This window comes from Danio rerio, chromosome 21 (assembly GCF_052040795.2).
Source record: "Danio rerio strain M-AB ecotype USA chromosome 21, GRCz13ab, whole genome shotgun sequence".
Taxonomy (NCBI): Eukaryota; Metazoa; Chordata; class Actinopteri; order Cypriniformes; family Danionidae; genus Danio; species Danio rerio.
In genome coordinates, this window is record NC_141041.1 from 24,436,643 (window position 1) to 24,458,602 (window position 21,960).

At 34.6% G+C, this 21,960-nt stretch overlaps 1 protein-coding gene across 1 annotated transcript in view; it reads right to left on the reverse strand.

Moving 5' to 3' along the window:
• usp28 (ubiquitin specific peptidase 28) overlaps positions 1–21,960 on the reverse strand; it is a 38,819-nt gene that overhangs the window by 9,746 nt on the left and 7,113 nt on the right. The window contains exons 6-19 of the mRNA XM_087301192.1: positions 19,379–19,465; positions 19,091–19,228; positions 18,809–18,879; positions 16,559–16,635; positions 16,324–16,472; positions 16,088–16,215; positions 14,095–14,190; positions 13,862–14,014; positions 13,539–13,753; positions 8,627–8,697; positions 8,308–8,536; positions 5,756–6,058; positions 5,568–5,683; positions 140–373 (exon numbers count right to left, since the gene is read on the reverse strand). Of these exons, the coding sequence (XP_087157318.1) occupies positions 140–373; positions 5,568–5,683; positions 5,756–6,058; positions 8,308–8,536; positions 8,627–8,697; positions 13,539–13,753; positions 13,862–14,014; positions 14,095–14,190; positions 16,088–16,215; positions 16,324–16,472; positions 16,559–16,635; positions 18,809–18,879; positions 19,091–19,228; positions 19,379–19,465 (2,067 nt within the window). The remainder of the gene's footprint in view (positions 1–139; positions 374–5,567; positions 5,684–5,755; positions 6,059–8,307; positions 8,537–8,626; positions 8,698–13,538; positions 13,754–13,861; positions 14,015–14,094; positions 14,191–16,087; positions 16,216–16,323; positions 16,473–16,558; positions 16,636–18,808; positions 18,880–19,090; positions 19,229–19,378; positions 19,466–21,960) is intronic.

The following is a 21,960-nucleotide window of genomic DNA, read 5'->3' on the forward strand; positions in this document are numbered from 1 at the left end:
ATTCATACACTACAAGAGCAATTCAGTTTAATGTGTTTCCAACCAGTTCTGAATGCGATTGAAAGTGGACAAGCTCAAAACATAAGTTTCACAGTGGAGTAAACAGGGCCTTACAGAGAGGCATGTGCTGAACATTTACCTCCTCGTTGTAGCCGTCAACATCAGAGCGCACCAGAATCTTGCCTACATTGGGAATCTCGACTTCAGAAACCTCATTCTCAGGCTGGGTGTTTGTGTCTTCAGCTGTGCTTTCTTCAGTGGATGAGGCTTCCGGATCAGTCTGTGCATCTACTTCTGCCTCTGCTCCTCCTTCAGGACTGGTGACCTGCTCCTCCACCTCAGTTTCTGTCTCAAGTTCACCTGCAGAGACCGACTGATGAACACATAGAGAAGACTGTCAGTGATGTCAGTCTATTATCATGATTTATAGAGATATTCAGTCATAACACGCTTTTGTAAGAAAACCAGGAAGTCTAATTATCGATGCATTCCCTCATTCATTTTTAATTGGTTTTTAAAACAGTGACAAAGTGAAACTCTGACCAGACATTTGACCAGAGAGCGGAGATGGCTAGGAAGTAGGAGGAAAGTAATGTTTTTTATTATTTAAAATTTACCTATATGTTTTTTTTTATTATCTGACACCATAAAAAAATAATTGCTTAAAACAACCATGAACTAAAATCCAGTCAAATATGACACATAGCTGCAATGCCGACATTTATCATTTATGTTTAAGTAATGTAAATATAATAATAATAATAAAGTTTATATTAAGGCATTAACTAACAATGAGTATCACTTTACATTGGTGTATTATAATATGTTAGTTCATAAACATACGCCTGTTAATTGTTAGTTTGTTAGCTTAGTCTCATTACATATTTTCTAAATCAAAGTCTGCATTGGTTAATGTTAACTTAGGTAATCAAATACAATCTTAATCTGTAAAGTGCTGCTAAAATAACTAAAACTAAAGAACTTAAGAACGAAACTAGAACTTTAACAGAACATACATTTTTAGACATACTTTAAAACAACAATTAAATGATACTAATCCTAAATGATACTAACTTAAAATTTCACAAACAGATCAGTATGGTGGTAAAATCCTGCCTTTTCCACCTAAGTCAAGCCATTTTTATCCCAGAGAAATTTTCAAACAGTGATTCATGCCTTCGTAACAACTCGTCTGGATTACTGTAACTCCCTCTATTATGGCATTTCTCAGACTTCTCTCTCTCGTCTGCAGCTGGTACAAAATGCGGCTGCAAGACTACTCTCTGGCACCCGCATGTATGAGTCGGTAACTCCTATTTTAGCTGCACTTCACTGGCCACCCGTAAAATACAGAATTGATTTTAAATTTGTATTATTTGTTTACAAAGCCTACAATAATATATGCTTGCCAATAGTGTCCTATATGAACATGTTTTGCGGTTATTTTCTTTAGGATTTTAATTTTTTTTTCAAGAAAATCACATTTGAATATGCACCAACTGGTGGGAAAATATGTTTTACGCACCGTTCAATGTAAAATTGGAATAGGAGGAGAACATTTGGCATTCCAACTTAAAGCAACTGCTTTCAAAAGATCAATTCATATTCATTAACACTTTTATTAAGTTTAAAATAAGAAAACCATATAGATCATATAGTTTCAAGAATATGAAAACATAAACAACTAATCCATTTGTCTTACAGTGATGAATCGCATGCTAGTTTGCACAACAGACAATTGTGTGAAAAATATTAATGAAAAAAGTTTATAATTATAATTATTTCAATATATATATATATATATATATAGTTAAAGACAATGTTGCAGTCTTTAAATTTTTCTCCATTTTCAACACAAAGCCGACAATAATCTTGTTCCTCAGTACCTTTCTGACTTGCTCTGTTCGTAAACCCCCTCTTGTTCATTAAGATTTTAAGATCTCAATTTACTCACCATACCTAAAACACGCTTTAAAAAAACAAGGTGTATTGTACAATATTGTAATTCAACAGAATTGCTAAATCTTTAATCAAATGAATTTTCAATAAAATATTTAAATAACTGTAAATAAATAAATGAATGCAAATAAATTAAACTATAATAATAATAACATAACAACAAAAACTCTAAATTAATAAAAAAAATTAATTATAAAATATATAAACAAAATCAAACTTAAAATTTTACAAAACTACAATAATGTATCACTGATTCATAAAATACAATGGTGCTTGATGAAAACAAACAGATTATCAGACATCCACTGTCACAGATTTAAAATTTAAGGTATTTGTAGCATGACTATAATACACAATGTAGAAAAATAATGGCAGACACCTTTATTTTCTCAAAACACAGCAGAATGCAGTGTGAGATAGCGACCACTAGAGGTCCTATCACTACCATTAATACCAAGCAAACAGATCATGCAGTGACAGCAAAGAAATAAATTAGGATCGTCTATAAAATCAACAAGTCAAAGACAGAAACTGCAGAAGAATAAATCCTCCACCATAAATACAGAATTGACTGAAATTCCACGTCAATAATAGCCAAGGCTACTGACATTAAAGACTAGACAACAAGAACAGAGGGCGCTTAAATAATAGCCTGTTGATTGAAGCATCAGGATCATTTAACGACTGAGGAAAGACGGGAATCCAGTTGGTTTTGATGGTCATGTAGGAAACACACAGCTCAGGCTCTATTTAAAGCTCTTTTCTGACACACTGTCCCCGGTAACCATGCATGAGACACGAGCCAGAAAAACTAAGGAATGCTGAACGCCACTCTGACTCCCATGAACTTTATCCTCATATTCACTTTCAAAAGGTATCCTTTTACAAAATACCAGAGCTTTGCGACACAACAGTCAAAACATTCAACATTAAGCAGGTGCAAACAAACAAATCCATATTGACTAATGTAAATAGAACTTTCTCTTTCATCTCACAACACCATTATAGTCATGTGTATATTATTCTGAATTGATGAAAACATGAAACTGACAAACTATTAAGTTCCTTAATTATATTCATTCATTCATTGTATTTTAAGCTTAGTTCCTTTATTAATTTGGGGTTGCCACAGCAGAATGAACCACCAACTTATCCAGCATATGTTTAACACAGCGGATGCCCTTCCAGCAGCAACCTAACACTGGAAAACACCCATACACTCCTGCATTAACTCACCTATTCATTCATTTTCTTTTCGGCTTAGTCGCTTTTTTAATCTGGGTTTGCGACAATGGAATGAACCGCCAACTTATCCAGCATATGTTTCACGCCCTTACATCCATACACACTCATTCACACTCATGCACTAAGGACAATTTAGCCTACCCCAAAAAAACCTGTACTGCATGTCTTTTGACTGTGGGAGAAACCGGAGCACTTGGAGAAAACCCACGCAAACGGAGGGAGAACATGCGTACTGACCCAGCCGAGGCTCGAACCAGCAATCTTCTTGCTGTGAGGCAACAGCACTACCTACTGCGCCACCGCGTCACCTCAGACACCTATACTACAGCCAATTTAGCCTAATCAATTCACCCACACCGCATGTCTTTGGACTTGTGGGGGAAACCGAAGCACCCAAAGTAAACCCACAACACCACGGGGAAAACATGCAAACTCCACTCAGAAATGTCAACTGACCCAGCCGAGGATCGAACCAGCAATCTTCTTGCTGTGAGCAAGTTAAAATGATTTTTAATATGATACACATCATTTTACTGTAATGCACTATAACACTTTGATAAATGAATGACCAAAATGTGAAGAAGTTAAAATTATGAATTGCACTTTACTTTATGGGGAAAATGAATATTTTATCTAAAAAAATATTTTTTAAAATACATATGTGATTCTCAAATAATGCCATGATGTACTTTTAAATGTATTTGTAAAAAATACTGTGTACTAACTCATGCTATTGTACACTAATACACATCCTGTATTTTGAAAAGTTTACAATATGTTTATTTTTGAAAAATATGTAAAAAGAAAAAGTACAAGTATGAATCACAAATTAATTAATGGGGAAAATGTTTATTATCATTCATTCATTCATTCATTTTCTTGTCGGCTTAGTCCCTTTATTAATCCGGGGTGGCCACAGCGGAATGAACCGCCAACTTATTTAGCAAGTTTTTTACGCAGTGGATGCCCTTCCAGCCGCAACCCATCTCTGGGAAACATCCACACACACACACAACTCATACACTACGGACAATTTAGCCTACCCAATTCACCTGTACCACATGTCTTTGGACTGTGGGGGAAACCGGAGCACCCGGAGGAAACCCACGCGAAGGCAGGGAGAACATGCAAACTGCACACAAAAACGCCAACTGAGCCGAGGTTCGAACCAGCGACCCAGCGACCTTCTTGCTGTGAGGTGACAGCACTACCTACTGCGCCACTGCGTCGCCAATGTTTATTATAAGACAAATAAATAAAAAATGTTAATAAAACATTATGAGGTATATTACATTATTGATTAAAGTATTTTAAATAATTAACATTACTAATCATTAATAAGTGAAAAAACTAGTTATAAGTAAAATTAATAATTTGTTTATTAAATACTGTGGCCATGTTTACATAAAAATTTATAAAACTATCAGTAAGAAATAAATTATATCAAATTAAATTGAACAGTATGAAGCACTACCCCAAGCTCCCTCGATACCTTCCAATACTTTAAATTTGCAATTTATTATTTCTGTTCTGTCATGATAATTCTCTGAGAGATTTAGTATGGTAATAAATACGTATATGACAATGTTGATGTGTTTGGTCTTGGCGGAATAGATCTGCTATGCTGCTGCTGCTTTGATTATTATGGCAGAACATGTACTGACACTGCGTACTGACCATGGCATTCATCTGTGTTTATAATCTTGTTGAAACACTTTGTAAATGTTGTTATGTTAAGTTATGAGCTGCGCATGCGAAAGGAGAATGTGTAAGTGCTAGCTCAGGCTTTTTGGGTTATATAAAGATACATGTCTATTATTGCAGGAGATACGAATTGGAGAGAATAAAGAGCATTAAAGATAAGAAGAACTGTTGTAGTAGTGTTGTAGCAAGTAACTTGCTTCTGAACAAGCTTTGCAAATGTCATTTTGTTTAGAAATACATTTGTCTACCTGGAGTGTACAATTGCTTTTGTAAACATTGAGTGGCCCTCAAACCTAGCGGTTTGTCTTGTTGTGATGATTTCAGATGGAAAATAATCTGAAAAACATGATGCCCATTGCTAGTGTAAACCACACTGAGGAATTTAAAATGTTGAGAAGCAAGCTCATTGGCTGCTGAGATGACAGCAATGAATATCCTGCACCATGTAGTTAAGGACGCAGGAGAAGTTTAGATGTGGCCAATCTCATAGAGTTTCACGACAGAATTTTATATTCACATGCATTAGAGTTGTGTGTTTTTGTAATTCAGCTAATGTCTAGGATAAGAGCTGTGACCCATATATACTGTAAATGCAGACTACACTGCTGTATACTTGGCCTATTTTTTGCCTGTCTCAAATATCGCTTCAGCACCCTCACCTGACTCTGATCTGGCTTCTCTTCTTCTGGCTGATCCTGAGTTTGGCTCCCGTTGATCTGCTCCTCATTCTCACTGGCCTCTGGTGATATCGGGTTGAGAGGACTGACTGTGGGCTCTGAAAGAGAAAAAAAGGCAATGAAAATACACCGGCAAATCATCTGACCTTTAAAAGCAGAAATGTCCTGACCTTCCGATTCTTGGACAGGTGCTGGTGTCGAATCTGATGGTGGTTCTTCAGTGTCTTCATTGGTTTGTTCTTGAGTTGGTTCTGGCTCTGGGTTTTGTGGCTCTTCCGGGACGGGTTGCTCGGTGCTGGTGGATGTGTTTGTTTGCACTGGTGTTTCGTCCCGTTGGGCCTGACAAAACTGCTCCTCCCATTCCCTCAGCTCCTGCTGGAACCAGCGGTTGTCCTCCCGAACGTAACGCCTCAGGACTGATGGAAGAGAGTCCATTCCTTTCAGAACCTGCCCAGTTTCTACGTCTGTGTCCTCTGTAATTTATAAGGAACAATTTAAAAATAATGATCACTGACAGTACATTGGTTACATATTGCTAGACCCACACGAAAACTGAGCGACTTTTTAGCCCATCATTTTGTATGTTTACTAGGACTCCAATACACTGATTTTAATATGATTAGTAAAATACTCTGATTAAGAGTCTACCATGTAAACAGAGATTTCTAAATACCTTAATCCTAAGTTTTAAGTATTCCTATTTTAGGCAAAATTATTTTTTATTATAAATGATTATTTTCATTATAAATAAAATGTCATTTAATTTACATATGTAAATGTGTATAAATATATATATTTTTTCGTTTCTATGATAATTTTAGCAATATGACTGAATAATATGCAAATGTTTTGTTCACAATACAGTATGTAAAGTAATATTTTCTGTCTTTTAGAAGATATATGAGATACTTGTTTTGTTTGCCATGTAAATCTAATTGGATTTGCGTTGTAAACCTTAATTTTAGATTTTAGTCCTACACACTGGTCAGAGACGATAATTAAAGTTAGTTATATTAAAATGTTCTTTTAAACCCTTTTAAGACTCAGAATTAAAGGTAATACGGGTAAAAAATAATGGTTAGATTATTGCACAGATTATTGTTTTATTTAATAAGACCTCAGTGTAGCTTCAGGATCCATTGATAAAAATTTTCTTTTACTTGTATTTGTTTTTTTGACTCCCAAAGTACCTGTATAAGTTGACTTGCATTTTATGATCACCAATGACACCAATGACCCATCACTGAGAAACATCCATACACATTTACACACATACACTATGGACAATTTAGCTTTCCCAATTCACCGAAACCATATGTCTTTAGACTTGTGGGGGAAAACGGAGCACCTGGAGGAAACTCACGCGAACACAGGGAGAACATGCAAACTCCACACAGAAATGCCAACTGACCCAGCAGAGGCTCTAACCAGCAACCTTCTTGCTGTGTGGCAATTGTGTTACCCACTCTGCCACTGTGATGCCAAATATAGTACATTTTAAGTTTATTAAAAATAATACTATTTTTGAAAAATCCACTATTAAACATGATCATTTTTTATTTCAAATAATGCATGTAAATAATAATAGCTTGAGCAAAAGTATATTCAAAGAATTAATTAACCAAAAGCTAAACTAAAAGTAGGTCTGTCTTTCTTTAAACATTTATAACTAGTCAATCAATAATTAAAAATCAATTTGAAGAAAACGTGAGAACATATTTTAAGGGAACCCAGAAACAGACTGTTTTTGTTTGTCCCTTTTAGATATTTAGTTGACTATAAATAACTTTGCAACTACATGTCAGCTAACCCCTATTAGAGTGTAAGTACAGTATTAATACAGTAGTGTAGTAATACTGTACTAAGGCACTTACAGTCAAAAACAACAAAAACACTACCAAATATTAGTGTTAGACATATTGTAAATGCATAGTGAATGTAAATAAGAAATGCATCATATAATTATTCCTAGTAACTGATCATAGTTCATAGGTCAAAATAAACTCAATTTGTTTTGCTAATTGAAGTCAAAATTATTAGCCCCCCTTTAAATTCTTTTTTAAATATTTCCCAAATGATGTTTAACAGAGCAAAGAAATTTTCACAGTATGACTGACAATATTTTTTCTTTAGGAGAAATTCTTATTTGTTTTATTTTGCCTGGAATAAAAGCAGTGTTGAATTTTTAAAAATCATTTTAAGGTTAATATTATTAGCCCCTTTAAGCTATATAAATTTTTGATAGTCTACAGAACAAACCATCGATATACAATAATCTGCCTGGGGTTGGGGATTGTTGGTCCAGAATGCAAATTCTGACTTTAACTGTATATAAAATGAGCTGAGTCAAAACAGTTCTTGGTTTTTTTGGAGACAACTTCATTGTTTTACGTTCAATCCACTTAAATAAAAAAAATAAAAATAAAAAAACTAACAGCTACGTTAACTTAATCTAATTGTGTTAGGACAACATGAAGGAATTGTGTGGAACCCGGTATTTTTTATAGCGTATAAAAGCAACTAATGAAAACAAAAACCACCAGAAACAGTTTTTGATGCTCACAGCTTGACAAACACTGTGTGCCAACAAAGCTATCAACATTAATTTATGAAAGAAATCAGATCTAACACCAGAGCCTTAAATCAAACGTGTGATCTGCCTGTCTCCTTCAGCAAAATCTGAGCCCAGCTGTGAAATGTGAGAGGCAGAAGAGGAAAGTACCTGCTATGAGGTATGGCAGATTGTCATTGATGTACATGAGGCAGTAGGCGCTAGCGTTGGTCATGCCACCGTACGAGTCTCGAACCAGCTCTTCCCAGGTCGACTCCGCCACCAACACATCATTATACTTCAGCCAGCGTCTTTGAGCGTGATCATAAATATAGGCCCAGTAATGTCCAGCGGAGGCCTGTCCTTCGTGAACGAGCACGGCGTGTAGTCTATAGGGCACCTGGGAGCATCAAATAAGATTCATGCAAATTTCTTGAAACGGCTCAGTCAATATAAAAGTAGCAGCGAGTGTTGAGGATATAGACTTTACCTGACACAGACTGTTATCTGAGTACATGCCCTCCAGGGCCTGGCTGACCTTGTCAATGCTGGCTTTCAGCTCTGCACACAGAGAGGAAACACAGATCAATACACTGCGCCTGAGGCCTGGATCCTGATACAGTCACTAACGCATTAGGATAACCGCTTGTGAATAACGATGGCCTTCAGAACTGAAAAAAAGTTAAAATGCACATTATAGCTCGGATTTAGATCCTAGTGGGCTGACCTTGATGTCTTCTGGCTAGCAACAAGAATGCAAAATGCATGGGAGATTTGACTGACAACCGATGTCAATACAGGCGACACAATATAATGGAAACACAAATATACATATCTCTCTGGAACTTACTTGATTCTGATTGGTCAGTTGTTAATTCTTTAGTGTATTATGCCCCAGTAACAACTGCTAAAAATCAGATAACACAAACTGATTTGGGTAACAATGCCTAATAATGCTAAAAAACCTAATCATTTTTTGTAACACTAGGTATGTTCCATTTGACCATTGGTGTCCTTTGAAATGGAGTTCAGGAAGCACGAGTGCATATCTTTTGTCATTGCACATCAAATTAGTTTGAACAAAATAGTGGATCTGATGTTTAATTTCTATGCGATGATTTGTATACGACTGTTCGTGGATAAAAGTGTGTCAGATGGGCCATTAAAGTACAAATAGCATGATTACAGTTACAGATAAAAGACAGGTGACGTGGTGGCGCAGTAGGCAGTGCTGTCTCCTCACAGCAAGAAAGTCGCTGTTTCGAGCCTCAGTTGGGTCAGTTGGCGTTTCTGTGTGGAGTTTTATGTTCTCCAGGTGCTCCTCCACAGCCCAAAGACATGCGGTATAGGGGAATAGAATAGGCTAAATTATCCGTAGTGTATAAGTGTGAATGAGTGTGTGGATGTTTCCCAGAGATGGGTTGCAGCTGGAAGGGCATCCACTGCGTAAAACATGTGCTGGATAAGTTGGAGGTTCATTCCGCTGTGGCGACCCCAGATTAATAAAGGGACTAAGCTGAAAAGTAAATGAATGAATGAATGGGTAACTGGATTGTTTTAAATGTTTATGTTAAACAGTTAAATGATATATAACTAAATTATGGTATGTGTGTGTAAAACAGTTCAGTCATTTATGTACAAGACAGTTTCCCCGTAAAATCTGTTTTACACTGTACACTGTAAAAAATAAACTTTATTTTACAGGTAATTGTCTGTATTTTTTACAGAATTTTACAGTTTTTTTCATTATACAGTGAAATACCTGCTTGTTTACAGATATTTTCTGTAATACAAAATTTACAGTTATTGCTTGTATTTTGGTATACCTTAATTTTTTTAAATGTTTTTTAAAGGAATTGTTCTTTATTTTCAGAGAGTAACACGTAAATTTATGTTAATATTTACAGATTATTCCTGTAAAAATAGGGACACAAATTTAGTCAAATAGTTTTTAGTACTATTGAAGATAGTAATCATATAAAGATGAAAATGAGGTTAATAATGTCAAATATTTTTCTTCTCGGTTTTTCACAGTTTAAATGCAAATTATCAACAGTAATAAACTGTAATTTAATGAATTTTAACCGTAAAGTGTGTTAATTTAGTTGCATACTATATACACTATCATTCACCATTTAGGTTAAGGAATTTGTGTACCACATTTAGTATTAAAAGTACAGAAAAAAGTAATATTGATACAAAGTAACTGTTTAAAAAAATTTTCAATATATTTTGTTCTATGGTAAAACTTTACATTACAGATTTATTTGTGAATGTTTGCTAATGTAATTATTAACAAACAATGAACAATACTTTCTTAAGGTATTTATCCATCCTTGTTAATTGTTCATTGTTTAATCACAGTTGACAGGCATGAACTGGGATTTTAATAATGCAGTAAATGTTAAACTATAACGGTTGCACTAAAATGTGCTGTTGAATTTTGTTCATTATTAGTTCATAAATACATTATCTAATAAAACCTTCATGTAAAGTGTGACCTATTTGATTTTAGGAGCCGTTTGGAAACATTTCAAATGCTAAAACAATACTGTAAAGTGTTAATAATAAACCTTCCTTAAAGTACAGTAAGTCACTTTGAATAAAATGTCTGCTAAATAACTAAAGGTAAAAGGTAAAGGTATGACTCATTTGACATAACGCTTGTTGCATAGTATATAGTACGCAAATTGCCATATTCATAATTATGCCGTCACGAACTTCTAGCAAGGAGGCAGGTCTCTAGAATTTATCATACAGTTGAAGTCAGAATTATTAGCCCCACTGTAATTTTTTAAAAATTTCTGTTTAACAAAAGAAGTTTTTTTTTAAAACACGTTTCTAAACATAATAGTGTTCCTAACTAATTTGTAATGAATTATTTATTTTATCTCTGCCATAAAAACAGTACAGCATATTTTTAAAGATGCTAGTATTCAGTTAAAAGTGACATTTTTTCTCATGACTTCATAATGTACAACTTATATTTTTGAGCATGAAACTTCCACTTTCAGCACAGTAAAGCCTATACCTAATTTGTGTTTGTAGCATACTGGGGTCAAGAACTGTTCCTATTTAAAGTTAGGTAGGTGCAAATCCTCAAAAGTGAATGCTGGCTAACAGGTTAAAGGCTTGACTAGGTTAATTAGGTTAACTACAGCAACTTTTACAACTTATAAGGTATTAAAGTTTAGGTTATTTTTGAGTCAAGTGAAAGAATTGGGTTAACGTTGAGTCAACTCAAACATGTCTTGAAGTCAGAATCAACCTTCAACTCAATTTAGGGTAATTAGACAAGTCATTACATAATTAAATAATGATAAATTCAATAAATAAACAGTGGTTTGTTTTGTAGTCAATCTAAAATATATTGCTTAAGAGGGCTAATAATGTTGACCTTAAAATGTTTAAAATTTTTTGAATAAAAATAGTTTTTATTCTAGCCAAAATAAAACAAATCAGACTTTATTATTCATACAATCATTTACTTTCTTTTCGGCTTATTCCCTTTATTAATCTGGAGTCATCACAGTGGAATGAACCGGCAACTTTTCCAGCACGTTTTTACACAGCGAATGCCCTTCAAGCTGCAACCCATCTCTGGGAAATAGACCTATTAAGAAGCAAAAAATATTTAAGGAAATACAGTGAAAAATCCTGCACTCTGTTAAAGAGCCCATATTATGGGTTTTTGAAAATTCCCCTCCATGTAGTGTGTAACACAGCTCTAAGTGAAGTGAAGTATCCAGCTAAGGCTTAAATCTGTAAGAATACAGTGTTTAAAACTGTTGATTCATCTATAAAAGAGTCGATTCATAGTGCTTCAAACGAGTCGCCTTGATACCGACTCATTAGGTGTTTCGCCATGACGTACGAACGAAACAAAGTTTTTCACGTGCACGCGCAAACCCGGGAGATTTCAAACCTGAGGCCCCGCCCTCTGACGCAGTAACCCAGACACACACACACCCACAAACACACGCACACCCACAAACACACGCACACAAACATGCCGGTCGATTGAAGTCACATTGCAGATGGATATATTGAGTCTCTACCCAAAGATGAAACCTCAGCATTATAGCCAAGCAGTTGGAAACTACTGGAAACTTCTGGAAGCTACATGCTACAAAGAATACTTCATCTGCGTTTGTTAAAGGAAGGATCAGTAACTTACTGATGGACATCAGGATGGGTTTCTTCCATTTCTCAAGTGTAAGTACGTGCGGTTAAAGTTGTTGCCTCGTTGACTCTAGCTTGCAAATGTATTTAGTTGTGATTTGTTACTTGTAACCGCGTGTACTGTATCAGGTTAACTGGATATTTTATCTTATCGCGTGCAAAGTCACGTTAAAAACGCGACGCGTGCTGTTTGTTTATGGAGCTCCGTGCTAGAGTTCTGCTCCCGCGATTTATTCGGAAATTTATTCCCGCGCCGCAGAAATCTGGCGCGGGGACAGCCGCGGGAATAAATTTCCGAATAAATCGCGGGAGCGGTCGGTAACGGGTTTAATTTGGGACGGGAGCGGGCTGTCTAGCAATATCACGGATATTGCTATGCGAATTAGAAAGAGAGAGTCTGCGTGGTGCTTGTGTGTGTGTTAGTGCGCACGCGCGCGTATGAGAGAGAGAGAGAGAGAGAGAGCGAGCGAACGAACGAACGACAGCTTGGCTGTCTGGACTGTATACTGGGTGATTTTTGGTTGTGTTCTCCGCTCTAGCGGGACCGGGCGCGGCGGGCAGAAAACGGAGCGGGTTCTCAGGCTAAAACCTGGCGGGTGCGGGCGGAAGCGGGAGCGTTGTCATCCGGAGGTGTGTGTGTGTTTTTGTGTGTGTGTGGTATGGCCAGTACACGACTGTCTCCTTCGTTCGGTTATCCGTGGCACTATCCACTCGCCATAGTGTGGCAGCTAAAATCCACGTCTGCACTATCGAGCGTGTATGAACTGTGATTACTTTTTAAATTGCTGATTAGCTATTGGCCATTTCCCTCTCTGACTGAAGGCAGTCGACCAATCGCGACAGACTGTCATCGGTCCAATCAGCGCAGATTAGCTCCGCGCTAAGGAGGGGTTTGGGAACAAATGAATCACTGGACGATTCATACAGGAGTCGCTGGGATAATTAGGTAAAAATAAATGCAGATTATAAGACCATGAAAGTGTTTTTTGACCTTGCATGCATATTAGACTGTTGTTGGAGACCCTTACAACCAGGATATGACCCTATTTCATGTATAATATGGGCTCTTTAAACATAATTTGGGAAATACTAAAAAAAAGACAAGAAAAATCACAGGATGGCTAATAATTTTGACTTCAACTGTATATATATTCACTTCAAAACAAGGTAATGGAAGCGTAATAGTAAGAAAAGCATCCTTGACTCAGTGAGGGATGTACCACTTATAGTGTTCTCCACTTCAGCTCTCCAGCGCTGTAAGCAGCTCCTGATGAAGTGCAGCTCCTCCTCGCTCACGCTGTGTGGCGCCGGCTGCACTGGCACCTCCATAGGGGGTCTGCACTGAGTAAAAGGCTTGTGGATGGGCGTTCTCTGCGTCGCTGTCGGCGGGCAGCCCGAACCATCTGACGAGCCGGCATCATCTGCTTCTGTTTGACTACAACAAGAAATTAAACATTTAGAGGCGGACAAACACAGAGGAGAAAACAAACAATGGGCACAGTTTATCCACGGATGAAGGAGAGCTGAGGAAAGTGGGTCTTGCCTGCTGTCACCTGAGCTGGGATCTGTGCTTATGGGAGGGTTTGTAGGTACTGGTGAACCTGGATTTGTGGGTTTTGTGGTGGCAAACTCTAGGACATACTGCAACATGTCTGCCAGAGGGTATTTGGCTGGCCCTGAGCCGTAGTTTTTATATCTTTAAAAAGAAAGTTATATTTTAAACCAGGAAGAGCAATATTTATAGATTACTCAAGATGTTGCAGGGAATAAACATACCCCTCAAGCTTCTGCTGTAGAAGTGTTAACTGGTCCTTGAGTCTCTTGACCTCTCCTCTCCTGCCGTGAGTCTGATTGACATTTTTGTGAAGGTATCTGTGTACAAAATGTAAAGAATTGCTATTTACCACTGAACTATATGCTCTCAAAGGGATAGTTCACTCAAAAATGACAATTTACTCACTATTTACTTACCTAAATATGGTGGTTCCAAACCTTTTTGAAGTACTCTCTTCTGCTGAACTCTGAATTTAACTAAATTAAATAAAATATATTCAAGAAAGCTGAAAATCCCATAGAAAATAATCATTGACTTCCGTAAGAAAACCATATATAATGGAAGTAAATGGTTACAGTTTTCTAGCTTTCTTCAAAATATCTTCTTATATATTATATACATTCTTCTCTGTTTAACAGAGGAGAGACAATCTAACAGATTTGGAACAAGTAAAAAGTGAGTAAATGACAGTAGAATATTCGGTTATGGGTGAACTATCCCTTTCAAAATAAATAAACAGACATAATTACATTTACATTTAGTCATTTAGCAGATGCTTTTGTCCAAAGCGACTTACAACTGAGGAAGTATTCAGCTATTCAACAAAATGCTAGTTATACAAAGTAACTTGTTTGTCCTTAGATAATTCAGCACTAGAGTATGAGTGCTTTTTTTAGAGAGAGAGAAAGGGTAAACAGATAAATAAAAGAAGACAGACTATATGTAAATAGACTATATAAAACAAATATCTACATAATAAAACGTCTCAGTCAATCAAGTATTATAATTGTAGAATTGAGTAAGCAATACTCCAAAACAGATCAATTTATTAATCTACTGAGACAATATAACAGAGAAAAGAGACTAACAAAACAAATTAGTAAAGAAAAAAGATAGAAAGAAAAAAATACGAAATAAAAGAAGAAAAGAAACGTGTAGTCCATGATTTTTGACAATTTAAACAAGCAACACATAAATAAATAAATAAATAAATAAATAAATAAATAAATAAATAAATAAATAAGTCTGCTACTAAACAAGCAAATAAATAAATAAAAAAAATCTGAAAAAAATAAGTCTGCTCTTAAAGGTAAACTAGCAAATAAATAAATAAATAATGTGCTACTAAAGGTACACAAACAAACAAACAAACAAACAAATAAATAAATAAATAAATAAGTCTGCTACTAAAGGTAAATAAAATAAATAAAATTAATAAGTTTAATACTAAAGGTAAATAAAATCAAATAAATAAATAGGCACGTAAATAAATAAATAAATAAGTCTGTTACTAGAGGTAAATAAAATAAAACAAATAAAATAATTAAATAACTAAGTCTGCAACTAAAGGCAAATAAGCAAATAAATAAATAAATAAATAATAAATCTGCTACTAAAGGTAAATAAAATATATAAAATAGATAAGTATGTTACTTAAGGTAAATAAAATAAAACAAATTATATAAATGAGTTTGTTACAAAAGGTAAATAAAATAAAATAAATAAATAAGTTTGCAACTAAAGGTAAATTTGCAAATAAATGAAAAAATGGGCAAATAAATAAATAAATTGATAAATAAAATAAATAAATAAAGTCTGCTACTAAAGATAAACAAGCAAATAAATAAATAAATTAAATTAATTAAATGAATAAATAAGAAAACAAATTAAATTAAATAAATCAATAAATAAGATAATAAATTAAAATAAAATAAATCAGTCAATAAAATAAAACAAACAAACAAACAAACAAACAAACAAACAAACAAACAAACAAACAAACATCAATCTAAAACCAGATAAACAGGGACATTCATAATAATAAATATGAAAATAAATAAATCAATAGTAATGATGTTGGACAATGTTAACCATGACTTAAAGTACATAAATCCATTTCTATATAAAAAGATAAACAAACAAACAAACAAACAAAGAAGCTGTAGTAATGAACACTGAACAATTGACACTGTCAACAAGATTTGTTTTTATAACCTGTCCATGTAGATCACTTGGGGAAACTCCAGTTTTTTGTGTATTTTTTCGGGTCGCCCCAAAGACTGATTGAACTCAAATCTGGACAGTTCAAAGGTCAACACTGGCGGCAGCTTGGAGAACCACCTCTGTGAACAAAGACACAAACCTGAATCCATAATAGCAGCATGTGCATACTTCACATTAATAAATAAACCCACGACGTCCATACAACTGTAGCACGAGGTAAAACTGACCTCTTGGCCGGAGGAGAGTGTCTGATCTGAATGAAGAGACTCAATCTCTCCCTCAACCATTGCCCCCTCCAAACATTCATCTAAATTATTGAAGCCGTTCACTTGGAGAGGGTATTGTCCGAATTGCTCGATGTTGGACACAATCTCTCCTGCACACAATTGCATGCATGTAAATATCGTCGATAATGAGGGTGATAAATACAGAATAATTACAGAAGAAATGTCATTCTCTTACCTTCATGAAGCCTCTCAGCCACAAATGTGCCATAAAACAGCTGGACCATGGGGTTGTTTTGTTTATCCTCTGGGTTACTGAAAATAACCGCTGCCATGTTTTATTTTCAGAGACCAAACAAAAAAAAAAAAAAAAAAAAAGAAAAAAAAATCCTGGCAAGTACATTAGCAACCAAATATACCATAGGGTAATTATTCATGATTCTTTAACAAATGCTGCACTCATTACCATTTATTAATTAACACTCTACAGCAAGATGTTGCCTCGGGGTAACAAACACATTTTCTTAATGTTGCAAGCAGATGATGCATGTTAGATGGCAATAAAATGATTTTAAACAAACCATTAAAAAGCTTTATCCTAGTCCCACTGTTTTTAAAATGCTTTTCAAAATCATTTTGTAGCATGATGCAATGCCCTAAAATACAAATAAATATGAATTATGATTATTTATATATGTTTAATATATAATGTTTACATGACGTTGTAGATACTAATGGAAGTATAATTGGGACTAACAATTTAGTATGTTAATTTAATGATCTGTGTTAACACTACTGTCTTAATAAATTATATTTGGGCAACTTGCCAGATATTACAAATGCAGTTTTAATTGATTTTGAATAAAAAAAACATATAGATATTATGAAACATATAATATAATATAATATAATATAATATAATATAATATAATATAATATAATATAATATAATATAATATAATATAATATAATATAATATAAATTATTCATTCATTTTCTTGTCGGCTTAGTCCCTTTATTAATCCGGGGTCGCCACAGCGAAATGAACCGCCAACTTATCCAGCAGGTTTTTACGCAGCGGATGCCCTTCCAGCCGCAACCAATAAAAATTATTGTAATATAAATTAAAATAACATAAATGATATAAAATAAAATAAATTAAAATAAATTAAAATAATATAATATAATATAATATAATATAATATAATATAATATAATATAATATAATATAATATAATATAATATGTTACCCTAAACCACAAAGCCAGTCATATTTGTGTTATTTTTTAAATTAATATTAAGTTTTTTACCTTCCCATTTATTTCACAACTAAGCAATTAGCAATACAGATAAGGAAATTCACAAAAATATCCTCCTGAAACATGATCTTTTTCATTTAAAATCCTAATAATTTTTGGCATAAAAGAACAATCAATAATTTGACAATATTTCAGTTTAGGTCACAATTCTTGCTATTTACTACTGGCTTATTACCTGCCTATTATAAAGTATGAGCTTATTCATCATTCCTAATCTTACCCAAAACCTAAACCCAACTTCTACTTTACTAAATATTAATAAACAGCTAATTAGTAGTTTATGAATCCATCAGTGTTGGTTTGTTAATACAGTGAACTGTGACCCAAATTAAAGTTTAACCAATAATTTTGACCCTTACAATATATGTATGAAATTATACTCATTCAACATAATGTTTCATTTTCAAGAGTCACATATAGTAAACACACACACATACAGTTAAAGTCAGAATTATTAGCGCCCTTTGAATTCATTTTTCTTTTTTAATATTTCCCGAATAATGTTTAACAGAGCAAGGAAATTTTCACAGTATGTCTGATAATATTTTTTCTTCTAGAGAAAGTCTTATTTGTTTTATTTTGACTAGAATAAAAGCAGTTTTATTTATTTTTTTAAATAATTTTAAGGTCAATAATATTAGCCCCTTTAAGCTATATATTTTTCCCGATAATCTAGAGAACAAACCATAAATATTCAATAACTTGCCTAATTACCCTAACCTGCCTAGTTAACCTAATGAACCTAGATAAGCCTTTAAATGTCACTTTAAGCTGAATAAAAGTGTCTTAAAAATATCTAGTAAAATATTATTTACTGTCATCATGGCAAAGATAAAATAAATCAGTTATTAGAAATGAGTTATTAAAACTGTTATGTTTAGAATTGTGTTAAAGTGTTAAAAATCTTCTCTTCATTAAACAGAAATTGGGGGAAAAACAGGGGGGGCTAATAATTCAGGGAGGCTAATAATTCTGACTTCAACTGTATATATTTATAGATTTTTATATGACCTATTATTATACTTATTTGTTTTTAACTTAAACAATGAGGTCAATGTGTGTAAGGAAAATGTTTGTATAATGCCTGGGTTTAACAAATCCTCTCAAGCATCAAGATGTAGTCAAGCTCACTGCAACTGACTATTATTATTTATGATTTATGAACTTACGTTCCATTAGCAGCCAGCTGGAAGGCGTCCTCCAGCCAGTCAAGCAACTTGTGTGTGAATTCACTGACATCCTAGAATAAGCAAGCTTAAAATAAACACCGTTTTCCAAGAATACAGCACGGCGCCTATCTAGAAGAAGCAGCTTTTATGTTCAGCTTTATAAACCGCTGCGAGAGGCAAACATTTGAAGATACCTTAAATTAGCACATCATTTGCAACTGTTTCATTTTAAATGTGGCCCCTGACAGAACAGCTGCGAATGAGATTATTCAAATGATGTACCTGTTGTGCTTCGCTGGTTCTGAACGCGTCCCTGAGAAGCTCCACTGCTGCAGACGGGTCGACAAACCTGCGGTTCGAGCCGACCATCAGAGCAAACAAACATCGCAACTCTTGCATAAAGGCAATGTTTCTTTTCTCCTGCAACACAAATATAATCAGCTCACAGTGGAGTAACTCACATTTTCATGAATATTTCAAAACTAACATCAAGACAGGCTGGTAGTGAATGTGTGTGTTTTTTTAACTGAACATGTAATAAATATACCAACAAAATTCAGCATTACTCACTGAATGACTCTTGCATTTCTCCAGCACACGCTCAGACAGACAGTAGTTGAGGACCAGCCTACGAAAGACTGGTAGGTGGAACAGAGACTGCAAACAAGAGAATTTAGTTTTAGTTAAAGATTAAACTCACAAAAGTATGCAATACTTACCATTTACAAATTTAAAAAGTAATAACTTATAATGAAATGCAAATCCAAGTAATACATATTAAACTTCTTTAACATTAGGCTTTCGAGTGGCTGATGAATCATTCCTGGCTTTCATTTTCTGTCAGATATTTATTTTATTTTATTTTAAAGCTCTAAGGTGCACAATCTGCTGCTGCTTTCAGTAGTATGGCAATAAATGTCACTTAAAACAGTATTTAAAGTCACATAACATTTAATGCTGAATAAAACACATAATCAGTACCGAGGTGATCTTTTCAAAGTAGTATATTCTGTTGTTCTGCTGTGGCGTTGGAGAAATAGAAACCTTGTCTAAAATAGAAATAGAACTACAATGTTGGGGCGACACATTGGCTTAGTGGTTAGCATTGTCGCCTCACAGCAAGAACATCGCTGGTTCAAGTCCCAGCTAAGTCAGTTAGCATTTCCCTGTAGAGTTTGCATGTTCTCCCCATGTTGGCATGGCTCCAGTTTCTCATACAGTCCAAAAACATGCAAATGTATAAAATAAACTATTGGCTGTAGTGTATGTGTGAATGAGTGTGTATAGATGTTTCCCAGAGATGAGTTGCAGCTGTGAGGGCATCCGCTGCGTAAAACATGTGCTGGATAAGTTGGCGGTTCATTTCGCTGTGGCGACCCTGGATTAAAAAAGGGACTAAGCCGAAAAGAAAATGAATGAATGAATAAATAAACTTTTTGAGTATATGCATGTCCAATTCAGTACTGATAACAGCTATAGCTGGAGGTGAAAAATACACTTTATGTGTATTTTATTACGTTGCAAACAGTGGTGCTTTATAATTTTGATAAAGAATTATACTTTTTATTTAATATTCCTTGATCAATTGAAAAGTGTACAACATTTATTTAAACTCATTTAAATAAATGAGGCTCATTCTGCAAATGTACCTCTATATACATTTCTGGAGAGTGCCATATACTACGTTTTTTCATAAATGTTGTGGTGAACCCCCCAGAGGCTGTTGTGTACGCTTTTTGAGATCTTAAATTTCTCTCGCGAATGTTATTCATGCCTGCTCTAAATATGCTCTAAATCAGGGCTTGACATTAACACAAAAAACATCATTAACAAAAAAAATCATTTTTAAATTGTAGTTTTCTTAAAAGCAGGGTTCGACAATAAGCATGGCCCGATATTCGTGCAAATGTGATCTTAGAATCGAGAAGCAGCACGACTGACAAAAATAACTATGTTCAAAAGAGCAAAACAGCAAAAAAGAAGGTAAATACCGAACGAGAGGATGATCACTCGCACGCATGGGTGATGATGCGCGTGACTGTTAAAAAGCGCGCGCGCTCCCGTTTACTTGCGCGAATCCCTTGCCTAGAGGACGCGCAACTAGTGCGATCTGTTTCCTTTGAAATAGACTGGACAAAGAGCAATGATTGTGCACCCCCAGTTCTGCTGCTTTTGAGAGCTCAAGATTAAAAAAAAAAAAAACCACATATTCTTTTGTTTCTGCTTTCATTTTAATTATTCTTTAATTAACAGGCCTATATTAACTGTGTGCATGTAATCATCATTTCATTATCACACACGGTATGTTTCACCTGCTTTCTTTTACTTAGTTTTTTTTGTTAAAATAGTTTAATTATATTTTTACAATAACATTGCTTTAATGGGAGATTACTCCCCGTTTATGTGTAGTTAACTACTGATCTGGGACTTTTATCCAGGACCGATTACTGTGCATATTTTAGATACATAACAATACTTCTTTTATAAATTGTATGTTTTTTTTAAGAAAAGTTTTGTTGAATTAAAAAGTGCACCTATAACGCTATATTTTCCTTGTTTTGACACATTAAAAAATTGTGGCTAAGAAATACTTATTTAAAGATAAATTTGTTAAATCTTTAATTTTGAGGTGAAAAATTAATGTGAAATAAAAACAAATTGCATTGCGACAACCCATTTGCTCATGCACACTAAGCAAGCTGATACAATCAAGTCATCTTAGCATGTCAAAGTCAAATTTATGCATATAAAATATATTTCCCAACAAAGAAGTGTGGCTGGTGAAAATGGCGAGTGGCTAGTAATGTTGGAAATCTACTAGCCACAGTGTCTGGTGATCAAAAAAGTTAAGCTATGCTCTAAATGTATTAACAAAGAAAACCATTATAGCTTGTGAACTATCCGGTGGATTATTTGTAGAAGGGATGCTTAGACTTGGGTTTTCAAATGACATCCTTACACTTCACTATGCATTAAAAACAAAAGATTGTTGCTTCCAGTATCTATGACCCATAAACTCACTCCATAAGTTCAGGCCTCTATTTATCATCAAAACAACGCTCTATTTAATTAGCTCAGACATCTATCAATATCAGCGGAGGCTTCTATTTCAACACAGACATCTGAGAAGCCTTGCTAAATTCAGCCTGGAA